At 56.7% G+C, this 11,354-nt stretch overlaps 1 protein-coding gene across 1 annotated transcript in view; it reads right to left on the reverse strand.

Annotated features, from left to right (window-relative positions):
- TOGARAM2 (TOG array regulator of axonemal microtubules 2) overlaps window positions 1-9,919 on the reverse strand; it is a 36,877-nt gene extending 26,958 nt beyond the window's left edge. The window contains exons 1-7 of the mRNA XM_090280181.1: window positions 9,731-9,919; window positions 7,898-8,011; window positions 5,877-6,158; window positions 5,551-5,762; window positions 4,547-4,737; window positions 3,038-3,084; window positions 568-734 (exon numbers count right to left, since the gene is read on the reverse strand). Coding sequence (XP_090136307.1) covers window positions 568-734; window positions 3,038-3,084; window positions 4,547-4,737; window positions 5,551-5,762; window positions 5,877-6,158; window positions 7,898-8,011; window positions 9,731-9,758 — 1,041 coding nt within the window. The 5' untranslated portion in view covers window positions 9,759-9,919. The remainder of the gene's footprint in view (window positions 1-567; window positions 735-3,037; window positions 3,085-4,546; window positions 4,738-5,550; window positions 5,763-5,876; window positions 6,159-7,897; window positions 8,012-9,730) is intronic.
- Between the last annotated feature and the right edge of the window lie 1,435 nt (window positions 9,920-11,354).

Raw genomic sequence — 11,354 nt, forward strand, 5'->3', positions numbered from 1 at the left:
GCCTTCAAGATGTCGTTATTGCACTTTTACATTTGTGTTTCAAAGGAGGAGCATGAGCCCTCATCACAGTAACGGTCCCAGCGTTACTCGATTCTTTCAGGCCCTGGAAGAGAGGTGTCTGCGCCAAGGTCACCTTAGAAGTGCAAGCTATTTGTCAGCCTGTCAAGCGCAGCCTTTGGCTCAAATCTGTCTCAGTCAGCTGCCTCTCCGTTGCTATCTTGGGTGTTGGTTCAAATTACTGGGGTTGGTTCACCTAAGCCCCTCTGTACTCTCCTTCACATCCTGCTTCCTTCTGAGCCACACACGCCCTCCTTCCGCCCGCCCTCGTCGCTGCCCTCAGCTCCCCCTGCACTCTTCCCTCCGCCCAGCCCCCGATCACCCCTTCTCCTCTCTCTCCTTTCTCCTCTTTTCTTAGCCTTCTCCCCAAGGCCATCTGATACAGGTTCTCGGGGAAGCTGCCACAAGGCTCTTCCTTGCTTTCCTCAGGCTGGGCCCACACTGGTATATTTCAGAAACACACTGGTGCACTCTGACCCCGACTTCCTCCTCCTCTCACTTTCCAGATACCTTGGTGCTGCTCTCCTTCTGGTCCTCTTCTTTTAGCAAGGCGTGGGCTTCCTCAGCATGGCTGGAGGAGAAGACTGTCAGTGTAGGAGCAGACCAAGACGAAGGCAGAGCAGGCTTCTCAGGGGCAGCAGGCCTGCCTTTGATGGGCGGGGCCAAAGGTTTTGGCTCTGAGGGGTCAAGAACAAGAAGGCAGCTGAGGACACCCAGCAGCACCCCAAAGCAGCAGCTGTCCCCTTGGGCAGAGACCTGGGACTGATGTAACATTTCACGGCATAAGCCCTCCACCCTCAATTCTTCTGCTCACCACTTCCTGGATGGAGAAAGACCAAGTTCAATTTACTCTACAGGATGCCCGACAGGCATAGCACAGGCTGTCCGAAGACCAATATCCTCTGCCTTTCATCCATCCATTCACCCATTCATTCCTTTACTCAATAATTGTTGCACACTTTATTCTAATACAAGGAAGGGTGGGGAGGGAGCTGGGCAAGAAACAGGGCCACCTGATCTGTTACCTAAGTGGTCTATGATATTTCCTGGGACTATAAATCCACCTTACCTGGGAGGTATGTGTCTCAGGAAAAAATAAAATGAGGTCACGGACCATTTTATACCAGCGTCACCTGTCTGAGGCTGTGGCACAGCACGAAGGGACGAGAGAACTGGTGCTAATCCCATCCTCCGACTTTATAGACGGGAAAGCTGAGACCCAGCGACCTTTAGATGCTCTTGTGACTCAAACTCATTTCCAAATGACATCAAATCCACCATATTTCTTCGTCATTCTGTATTTTCCCAATCAAATAATTTTAAAACTACATTTCTTATCATGGAAACAGGGCAAGGGTAGGTTCATTGGTTTTCTTTTAATGAAAGAAATATTAACCAGTTTCTCCTGCTCACAAAACTTAGAGCTCACCACCCTTGGGAGAACCTGCAGGTCATGGGTCCGCTGGGTTGGGGGCCACCATCTGGGGCTGTCTAAGGCTGGAAAGGATGTCTGAGTCTGGGGCCCTGCAGGGCTCCCAGGTCACCCTGGTCCTTTGCCTGGCCCATGCCTCCTGGGAAGGTTCCCACTGCTTGGTGCAAGGAGCAACCAAGACCCTGGACAAGGATCAATGGCCAAGAAGGAGCAGCTGGCTAGGTTTCCTTCTGCCCAGAAGTAAGAGGTGGGGCAGAGCGCACAGGTGCCCTGGTGCCAGCTGACCAGGGCAAGGACTGCAGGAAGCCACGAGGTCTGGGGAAGCCCTCAGCTTCAGACAATACCACATGGCCCCTCTCTAGCAGGAGCGTTACGTGTATTGGGCTGTCTTACAGCTGCCAGCTGGGGCATCAGAGAGCTCTTTAAGGACTTTGCTATTTTGAATCCTCCCCTTTTCACCTATATCTCCAGGAGACACCCTAGAAAGCCTTGTCCAAGCAGCCTGCCCCACCCCCAGGCCCCTGGGGACCTGGTTCCTCAAGCAGCAGGTAGTCAGGCAGACAAGGGAGTGGCTATGGACTGGGATCTCCTGTCCCCAACCCCCACACCGGCATTCTCAGGGTTGCTCTAAGGGACGCTTCAGGTACCAGGGCGTGTCACACCAGACTGCCTGAGCTCACCCTGCCACAGCCCGGCCTGGGAAGGGAGGAGACACAGCTACCACAGAGGTTTCTGTGCCAGGCCTGCCTCCCTGGCCCAGCTGCACATCCTGACCCTTGGGGCCTCTTGGGCAACAGCCTGCCCCTTGCCAACGGACCCAGCTGCTGAGCTGATTATGACAGGGACCTGCCAGGAAGCTGGACTAGGAGTCTATCCCTCTTGCTGGTGGGGCCGGGCTCAGAGTGCTCTGCCCAGGTCCCCTTGCCTAACCTGCCCAGGGCTCAGGTTCCAGCTACCTCGCCCGCCTCTCCACAGATGGGTCATCAGGTCGGAGAGCCTCCTCCTCCCCCATCTAAAGCCTGCCTCCCTTCCAGTCCCGCTGGCCCTATTCCCCTGGCACTGAAACCTTCTCACTGACTTGGGGGTTTGTGGGATGAGGGTTAACTCCTCTCTCTGCCTGGTGAGGAATACTCTCCTCTACCTGCTTCACACAGCGCAGGGGCAGCCGTGCCGTGTGCAGGAGCACCAGCGTGGGAGCCACGCAGATCCGTGTGCAATGTCACAGGCTGGCTGCCTTCCACACTCTGAGACCAGGGCAAGGCCGGCTCCCTGAGCCTCAGTCATTCCTCCTTCAGCCAAACGGGAACAGCGTCCCCTCTCTCAGCTGGGTCGTTGTGACACTCCCCTCACTGGTGCCCATCAATGTGCTGGCACAAGCAGGAGCCACCAGTGTGGCATGACAGCTGCCATCAGCGTCCCCATCTGTGACGTGAGGGGCTGTGGTCCAACTGCTCCCAGGTCCATTCTGGTCCTAATTCTGACCCCATGGCCCAGCATAGGAACCCAAGAGCTGAATGACAAGTGGGGGTGCACATGGAGAGTACATACCCAGAGGTTTAGGGGTCTTCTCCCGAGGCCCACTCTCCCGAACCAATCTTAAAAGAATGGGGGAGAAAAAAGCACCGTCAGCAATGACTGCCACTGTGAGGAGCCCTGGGTGGGTCGCTCAGGCACAGGTGACAGCCGAGGGGGAGGCCCCTGTGGAGGGGGCCCTGGAAAGAGGCTCTTGGCCAGGGGTTCAAAGCTACAGTAATGCAGCTCTTCCCACAAACTCAAGGTCAGGTTGGGCGTCCAGACACAGCTCTGAGCCTCATTTCCTTGCTGCAGGGACTCTCGACTCCCCAGGAAGCCAGTCTCTCCGTGGAAACTGCTCAATCTTAGAGGAGGTCCATCCCCCGCTGTGACCTGCAGCAGGCCAGGCTTAAGTCTCCTCCCAGCTCAGAAATGGCCACATTTAAGAGATGGATAAAAGAGGGTACACAGGAGACTGCTTGGAAGGTCGAGAAGCAGGCATGGAGTGAGGAAGGGGAGAAGCAGAAGAAGAGTTCCAGGGCATCAGCAGCTCAGAGCAACGTGATGGAAGGAAAGGCGACTGGTCTGGAGCTAGAGTCATTCTAGCCACCAAGAACGCCACTCAGAGGGGAGAAAGGGGCAGACGTCCAGGCAGGAAAGAAGGAGGGAGCACCTGACGGTGAGGAAGTGGAGGTGGTGGAGCAGACCACTGTGAGAATCGAGCAGAGAGCTCCAATCCAGGAGCAGGTCCACGGGGCTGGGAAAAGATGGGGACATGGGTGCAGACAGAGGGAAGGCCACGTGAGAGACACAGGGAGTAAAGGGCGTGAGAGAGATGGAAGAATTCAGTACCTCAGGCCCCAGTGAAATGGGAGAGAAGTAAGTCACAGCAGGAAATTGACCGTGACCTCTGCTGGGGGAGCCAGGCTGTGAGCCCTTCTGTCTCTGTCTCTGTCTCTGTCTCTGTCTCTGCCTCTCTGTCTCTCTCTGTCATACACACTCACTCCGACTTCAGTCTGGACTGACCGCAGGTGTGTGCCTGTCTGTCCGCAGAGCACTGTCTGTCCCCACTTACACTCCATAAACCCAAGTCCATTACAACACAGGGAGCTTGCCCCACTGGTTTCTAACCCTTTTGGGGTATGAAGACCCTTTCAAAGTTTTGTGGCCCAACCCCTGCTTGCAGCCTCAAACACAGGATAATGCTCGTATTTGTAGTATCCATTTATTAAGAGACTACATAATACCAGAGAGCTACCAGGAATTCCACAGAATTTTAAAATGATTTCTATTTTATTCCTCACTGTAGCAACCACACACACCAGGAAACTGGTGGGAGGTCGAGGCTAGGGGGAGTCAAGGACCAGAGCAGGGAAACAACGCTGCAGCCTCCCCAGCTCATGGGTGGGGGACCCTGTCCTTCACACGCCCGGTGCCCCAGAGCCCTGCCCTGGCCTGAAGGTTCAGCCACCGGGACCCTAAGCAGATCTTGGGGGGATAGAAGAAGAGAGGATTGCATGGTGGTTTTGATTTAGGGCTGCTTACCGTGTCGGGGGGGCCGTTGGGCCCATGAGGACATCCTGGCCTGGGGGCAAGAGGCTGGGAAGGGAGCCACGTGTGCAGGAGGAGGTCCCGGCGGGCACCTCCGCCTTTGGGATGGGTGGGATCACAGTGCCCCCCAGTGATTTGTACATCTTCTGGTCACTGCAATGCAGGTATTGCCGGGAGATCTGCGCCTGGGAGCAGAGGTAGGGAAAGGCTCTGGCCCACAGAAAAATCCTCTGGACACTCACTGCCTCGGCCCCTCACCAGGGTGGTCACCCCTATCAGGGGGCACCTGGGCGGTGGCACTGGGAAGTGTCCTCTGGTTTCTCTTCCCAGCCACACAACCCTGGGACGCCCGGGAAGCTCATTGCTTCCTCACCACTCCACATGACAAGACTGGTTAGGGGTCCCCTCACCCTTGCTTCAGCCCCTTTTTCCTGTTATTATTGTTTTTCTGTTCCTCTCCTTTCCGAAAAATCCTAGAACATCAGAGCTGAAAGGGAGCTTCAAAAGCATCTGGTCCAATCCTCTCTTTTTATAGACATGCAAACTTGGGGCCCAGAGAGGGCACTGACTTGGCCAAGGCCACACAGCCAGTGAGAAGCAGAGTAGACACCAGAGCCCAAACTCCTGAGTCCTGACCCAGCATTATTCCCTTCTGCTCCAAGCCTTGCCTAAAATGGAAAGGGTCAGGGGCATGAGGGATTCTGGAGCATTTACACCAAAGAAGGCCTGGGGGCCACCAGGTGAATGACAGATGGTCACACAGCCTCTGCCTGAGTGACAGCTCAGGAACTCGGGGGCAGCCACCCAGGGCTCCCAGGCCAGCAACAATGGCTTTGGATGGCGTGGGGAAGAGGAGGTGAGGGCCCCAGCCCCTCCTGTGTGTCCCCATCCCTGAGACGCCTCTGGAGAAGCTCGGGGCTCAGGAACAGGGGTTGATAAAGGACGGAAGGAAAGACAGAGGGACAGAGGCAAGACTCAGAGCAGTCGAGTCTCCTTACCTCCTGGACGTCGTGTCTCCTCTCCTGGGGCGCCTGGCTGCCCCCAGGCTGGTCCGGGCTCCTCTCCTTGGTCCCGCTGGCCTCGGGGGTGGTCGGGATGCTCTGGATGGGCGGCATCGGCCTGGGCACCCTCAGCAGCCTCTGAGAGGTGGCCCGGGGGAGGGCACTCCTCAGGGGAACTCCTCTGGGACCTCTCCCAGGATCCAGAGAGGCTGTATGGGGTGGGGATGGGGAAGAAGCTAGTCCCAGGAACTCAGAGAGTAGGGGGCAATTCGAGGGCTGGCCTGGGGCGTACAGAAGGTGGGTGGGCAGGGCCCAGGGCTCACCTTGGGTAGAGGCTGCCAAGCCCTCCGAGAGCCTCCTTTTCTTGAGCTTGTCCTTGATCTGGGTAGTGTCCCGGGCCACACTGCTGGCCTCTGACTCCAGCGAGGGGGGAGGCACCAGGGAGTGGGACCCCTGAGACAGGGCCCTGAGGTTCCTGGGGTGGCCATTCCTGGCCTGCCAGCCCTTCAGGGGAGCATCCACCTTGAGGCTGCCGGGGTCTCCATGCCCACTCAAGAGCTGTGATGTCTTCTTCACCAGGATGCTGGACATTGCCTGGAGGGAAGCTGAGGGAAACAGAGGCAAGAGTGTCTTGGCATACAGAGCCCAGGCTGGCACAAAACACCAGCAAACTCTTTGGCGCTGCCTCCTTGGAACCATCAGGCTGTCACTCAATGATGCCGTCATTCAATGCTTCAGCCAGTCCTTGGGCTGACTCGTTCATTCAACAGCATCTAGGAAGCCCCTAACCTGAACAAGACCCGGTCATGAGGTCACTAGAGAGTGAAAAGGGGCATCAACAGGGAGCCTATCACAGCACAGACGAGGGGCCATAAATACTTAGGGACATATACCAGACATGGATGGAAAAGGGTGATTCATGCGAATCAGAGCTAATCATGCTCCTGCCCAGGCACCAGCTTATCCAATTACTCTCAACAAAGCACCTAGAGCACCTAGTATGGGCCAGGCACCATCCAGGCGGCTATAGACACAGAGGTGTGTGAGGCACACTCTTCTTTTTTTAATGGAGGTCCTTTTGTTAATATGTTATCTTAGAACAAGTTATTTGAAAATAATTTATGATATTACCATGAGAATACATAGAAAAGATATAGCAGAACCTTTGTGAGATGTTAAAATTTTCTGAATCTTTTTTTTTCCTTCGGTATTAAAACATTTTAACAATATTATTCTGAAACATATTTGCTACCTAGTAACTCCCCAGAGTTTTTTTTTTTTTTCTTCTTCTTTAGGATCTTAGAGTGCCTATTATCCCATTTTAAAATTCCATCCAACCTATCCCTTATGACAATTTACGTAGGAATAAAACACAATGTAGAATTGCATCTAATTTATATTCCACTTGCGTGAGCCACAGTCTTTATCACTAAAAGGCTTTCAATCTATTAGAGAAATAGGCGGGTTCATTACAGGGTAAGATGGGAGACGTGCCATAGAGAGGCAGCCACAAGATGCCTGGGGCACGTGAAGTGTTTGAATGAGGCCTTGAAGGAGCCTGGCCCTGGGTGGGGGGATGGGCGGGTGCACACAAACAGACCCCCTTTCAGAGCCTCTGTCACACCTCACCTCTTCTTGGAACCCCTTGATGAAAACCGTGCAACCCTGAGGCCCAGGCCACCGACACTGGCCTGGTCCTGGCACCAGACCCAGGAGGAGCTGACCTCGGTGCCAGCCACAGGCCTACAAGGGGACTGGCCTGCAAAAGGACAAGTCACCAGACTGGACCTGGAGCTCTGCAGAGAAAATTGTCTGCAGCTGGAAGCAGAGAGGCTGAGTGGGTGTCCTGAACCTCACTGCTCTGGCAGCTTTCATGATACAGGTGCCACTGCCCCACCGCCAGCCTGGAGGCCAGGCACCAGCCCAGGCCCCCACGCAGAGACAGCAGACCTGTCTTCCTGGGTGCTCTGGGGGCTTCCGCCGGGTTTCTAGGAGAGCTAGGCACATGCGGAGCTGCCCACGTCCCTGTTCTGAGGGCTCCCCTCTGAAAACCTCCATCCTCTGTGGCCAAGAACTAAAAGAGCCCACCTAAAACCAAAGGGCATTTTCAGCAGCGACCACAGTAAAAACCACACCTGCTGGAAGCTTGAGGCCACTGTCAGTACCTAAACACATTCTTCTCTGCCCTCCAGGATGAGCTCCACACCTGCTCTGCAGTCATCGGCCCTGACGGGGCAGCTGCCAGGTGGCATCCCCCCCTTCTCTGCCCAAAGGCCCCAGAGAGGCTGCCTGGGGCACTTGAAAGCTGTTTGGTGAGATGCCAGGCCAAGTCCTCTGATCTCACCTTCTCCATCAGCCTGCAGACTTAAGTCATGGCTCCCACCTGGGAGTCCATGGGGCCCGGAGCTGGTCCGAGGGACACTCCCACAGTACACTGCCACTGGACCCAGAACCTCAGCTGGGGACAGAACCGCAGGAAGGTGGCATCTTAGAGTCCTCCGAGACCAGCCCTGGGGAACAGACTGCCCCAAGCACTCTGCCCTTCCCCGCAAACCAGAGCCTGGCCCTCAGATGGGGGCTGGCCACCCCCAGCCCAGCCGGCTAGGGCACCATGGCCATCCCAAAGCCCATGACCCCACCCCACTCTTCCCAGCCTCTCACCTGGCCGCTCCCTCCTCACACCCCGTCTGCCTTCTCCCTCCTCGCTTGGCTCCAGACCCACCACCACTGCACTCCTTCTCAGCCTCCTCATGGGCTCCCTCCCCCCACACCTCTGGTCCCCACCTCTGTCCCCTGCACAACTCACACCAGCTGCTCTCACGGGGCCACCCCTCCACTGTCATGCCTTTAACGGTCACCCTCATGCAGTAGCCCCCAAACCTGTGTCTTTAGCTCTAACCTTCCTGCCCCCTCCACCCCCGCCGCGGCAGAGCAGAGAGACCCATTCCCTGCTCAACCGCCCTCTCCTGGGAGGCCGGGCACCTCCTCGCGGTCCCACACTGACCCTTCATCTTCTCTCGTGAGTTCCCCGCTCAGCACCCGGCACCAAGATCCCAGGGCACATGCTTATTAGGAGCTTCTCTGCCAGGAACTCAGCCCTGCACAGTCGCTGGTGATACAGCCCAGGCACGGCTGACTCAGTCCTCAGGGGGGCCTGACGTCTGGTGGGGGGACAATGAGTAACCAGCAATAGCAGTGCGGGGGCAGTGAGCCCCAGTTGGGGTGGGGACCGGCAGGGCTTCCTGGGGCCGGACCCCTGAGCTGAGAGTCACATAAACAGGAGGGGAGACTCAGCTAAGCGTAGGCTCCTTTAAGAAGCCCTGCGTCTCCCCTGCGCCCCCACAGCACCCAGGCCCACCTCTGCCTGGTATTCGTCCCTCCTTGCCTCGCCCCGCCTGGTGCTGGGGCATCCTACTCACCTTTGCAGTGCCTGAGCCCAGCGGGCACTTAAATGTTTGCAAACTGAACCAATGGTCCTGCCCCTTCAAGGCTCAGCCCCTTCCACACACTCCTCGGGACCACTCGTGGGGCCCTCACCTACCACGTGGAGAAGCCCCCATGCAGGTGAAAATCCAGCACACCCACCGCCAAGGTGGAAGGTCCCTAAAGTAGGAGTCAGGAGTCTGGGCTCCCGCCCTGTCTCTGTCGCCTGTGACCTTGGGAAACTAAGCTAACTTCTGTGAGTCTTGGTTCCCAGATCAGTAAAACAGGAGTGTTGAACAGGACCAGAGATTCATATGATCACATCTTCATTCTGTTTCTAGATTTCTCGAGTTTTCTGAAGCCTTCAGCACCTCCCACTTCCCCACAACAAACCAGTGCTCCGCAGGGTCTGGTGTGGCACTAAGTTTCCTGTCTTGTCAGTTGAGGAAATTGGGACACGTGGCCCTCCCTGAGACCCTAGCCCTATGTCCTCTGCCCATCCTCATTCTCCCACCACAGAAGGGGGCAGCCCCTCAGCCGGACCCCAGCTCAGAGAGGAGGTGGGGCGCTGGCTGCATCCCCAGAACATTCTGGGTTCCTCCCCATACCAGGAGCCCTCAGACAGCACGCGGGAGCCCGCGGAGAGCTGGAACGGGATGGAGGCCGGCCTCCCGCTACATCTCCTAGGCAGAGCCCAGTCCCCAGGGGAGTCCGAGGAAGATCCTGGCCCATGGCATCTGCTGATGCTGCTTACCTGGGGGGGCAGCATCACGGTTGCCCATGCCCTGCGTGGGGAAGGGGCCCGCAAGGTTGTCCAGAGGCAGCAGCTACTTTCTGGCCGTGAGTACAGCTCTCAAGGGCCCAAGGACCCCAACCTGTAAACATCCAGGGACCGCTGGTGGGAGGGGCAGAGAGAGGTCAGTACACAGAGAGCAAATGCTTTTTAAATGCTTCCCAGAACGCCTGTAGGAGCTCCATAAAGCATTCTATAGTAAAACCTGCCTCCGGACCAAAGGACGGTTCTTTTCTGACATTTGGCCTCTCTGACGACTTCAAAGTTTTCAGCTGTGAAGGCCACATGCCTGCGGGCAGACCTCCTTATGAAGAGTGTCAAGGAGACCCACAGACCTGGCTTTGGCATCGATACTTTAGGGTCGCAGGGATGGAGGGATTTATCAAGGGCAGTGGGGGAGGGGGGTATTGGTCTGACATGGTTTCTCCATCAGTTTCTGATTTCTGCAGAAACCGTTACTCTGCCGGATGCCCTGGAAGCTCAAGAGGAATGTTGGCCTTTGTGACCCCGATCACCTCTCGGGTCTCTGGTGGCCTGTCCCAGGAACCCGCTCTGTAGCTTTCTTTCAGGGCGTGCCTGCCTCTGCCTGCCTGGAGCTCTTGGCCTTCATTCTCCCCTCACTGCCAAACCAAACCTTGACTCCACCCAGCCTTCCGTGAACCTCAGGGGCCATCATCAGCTCTTATCTTCACCCTGACTCCACTCTACCTGACAGGGGTCTCACCGCAGACTCCGTGACTTCCCACAGTCCTGTAAGTGCTTTGCTGAGATGACAGCGAGCACTTTCCCCTGACAGGTGGAAGGAAGACAGGAGGCCAGAGCCGGTCAGTGATACATCAGGGGTAAAGGCCGCATCTGCATCGAAAAGGCCACCAAGCTCTTCTCTGGGGTAGCTCCCTCGAGTGTCATCTGGGGACAGGGCAGGATGCAGCGCCAACTCCCTTTGGCTGAGCAAGAAACCCCAGCGCAGGAACTGAGAGAACCTGCCCTCTGTCTGGAAAGCCGCCTGCCACCAGCGCCACCCAGGCCCCCGGGGACAGAGCAGCTCCTGGCAACGCTTCTGGCCAAACAGAGCTGCCAGCCCAGCCCGCACCTGGTCTCACCGCTTAGGACCTAAGCCACGCGGGTTCTCTGTCTGAAGAGAGTTTTCCTCACACCCAGGGGGAGACAACAACTCCCTGTCTCCTGACGACGGGGCAAGGATTTGGCCACATGGTGGTGACAAGCAGCCAGCATATCCAGGAGACGCCAGCACTTCTCCCAAGCAAGGTGGCAAAAGAGTCCCCTCTGTGGTTCCAACACCCCCCCCACAACCCCAGTGAGCTGGGGAAGGGACAAGAGATGGGTAGGGTGGCTGTTCCCGGCAGAGGCCAGCAGGAACGTTCCAGAAGAGGACAGCCCTTCCACAGCTGAATTAAGACAAACAAGCTGGAGTGGTGGGTCTGGGGGCAGCGAGAGCCGCAGGCCCCTACAACGAACCGGAGTGTGGACTTCCCGTGCACTTTCTATGTAGACAAGCGCTAGTCAGCTACAGCTCTTGTCGCAACCTCGGCTGCAGCTCAGAACCACCTGGGGACGGATTAAA

Source organism: Furipterus horrens, unplaced genomic scaffold (assembly GCF_987537825.1).
Source record: "Furipterus horrens unplaced genomic scaffold, mFurHor1.1.pri manual_scaffold_6, whole genome shotgun sequence".
Classification (NCBI taxonomy): domain Eukaryota; kingdom Metazoa; phylum Chordata; class Mammalia; order Chiroptera; family Furipteridae; genus Furipterus; species Furipterus horrens.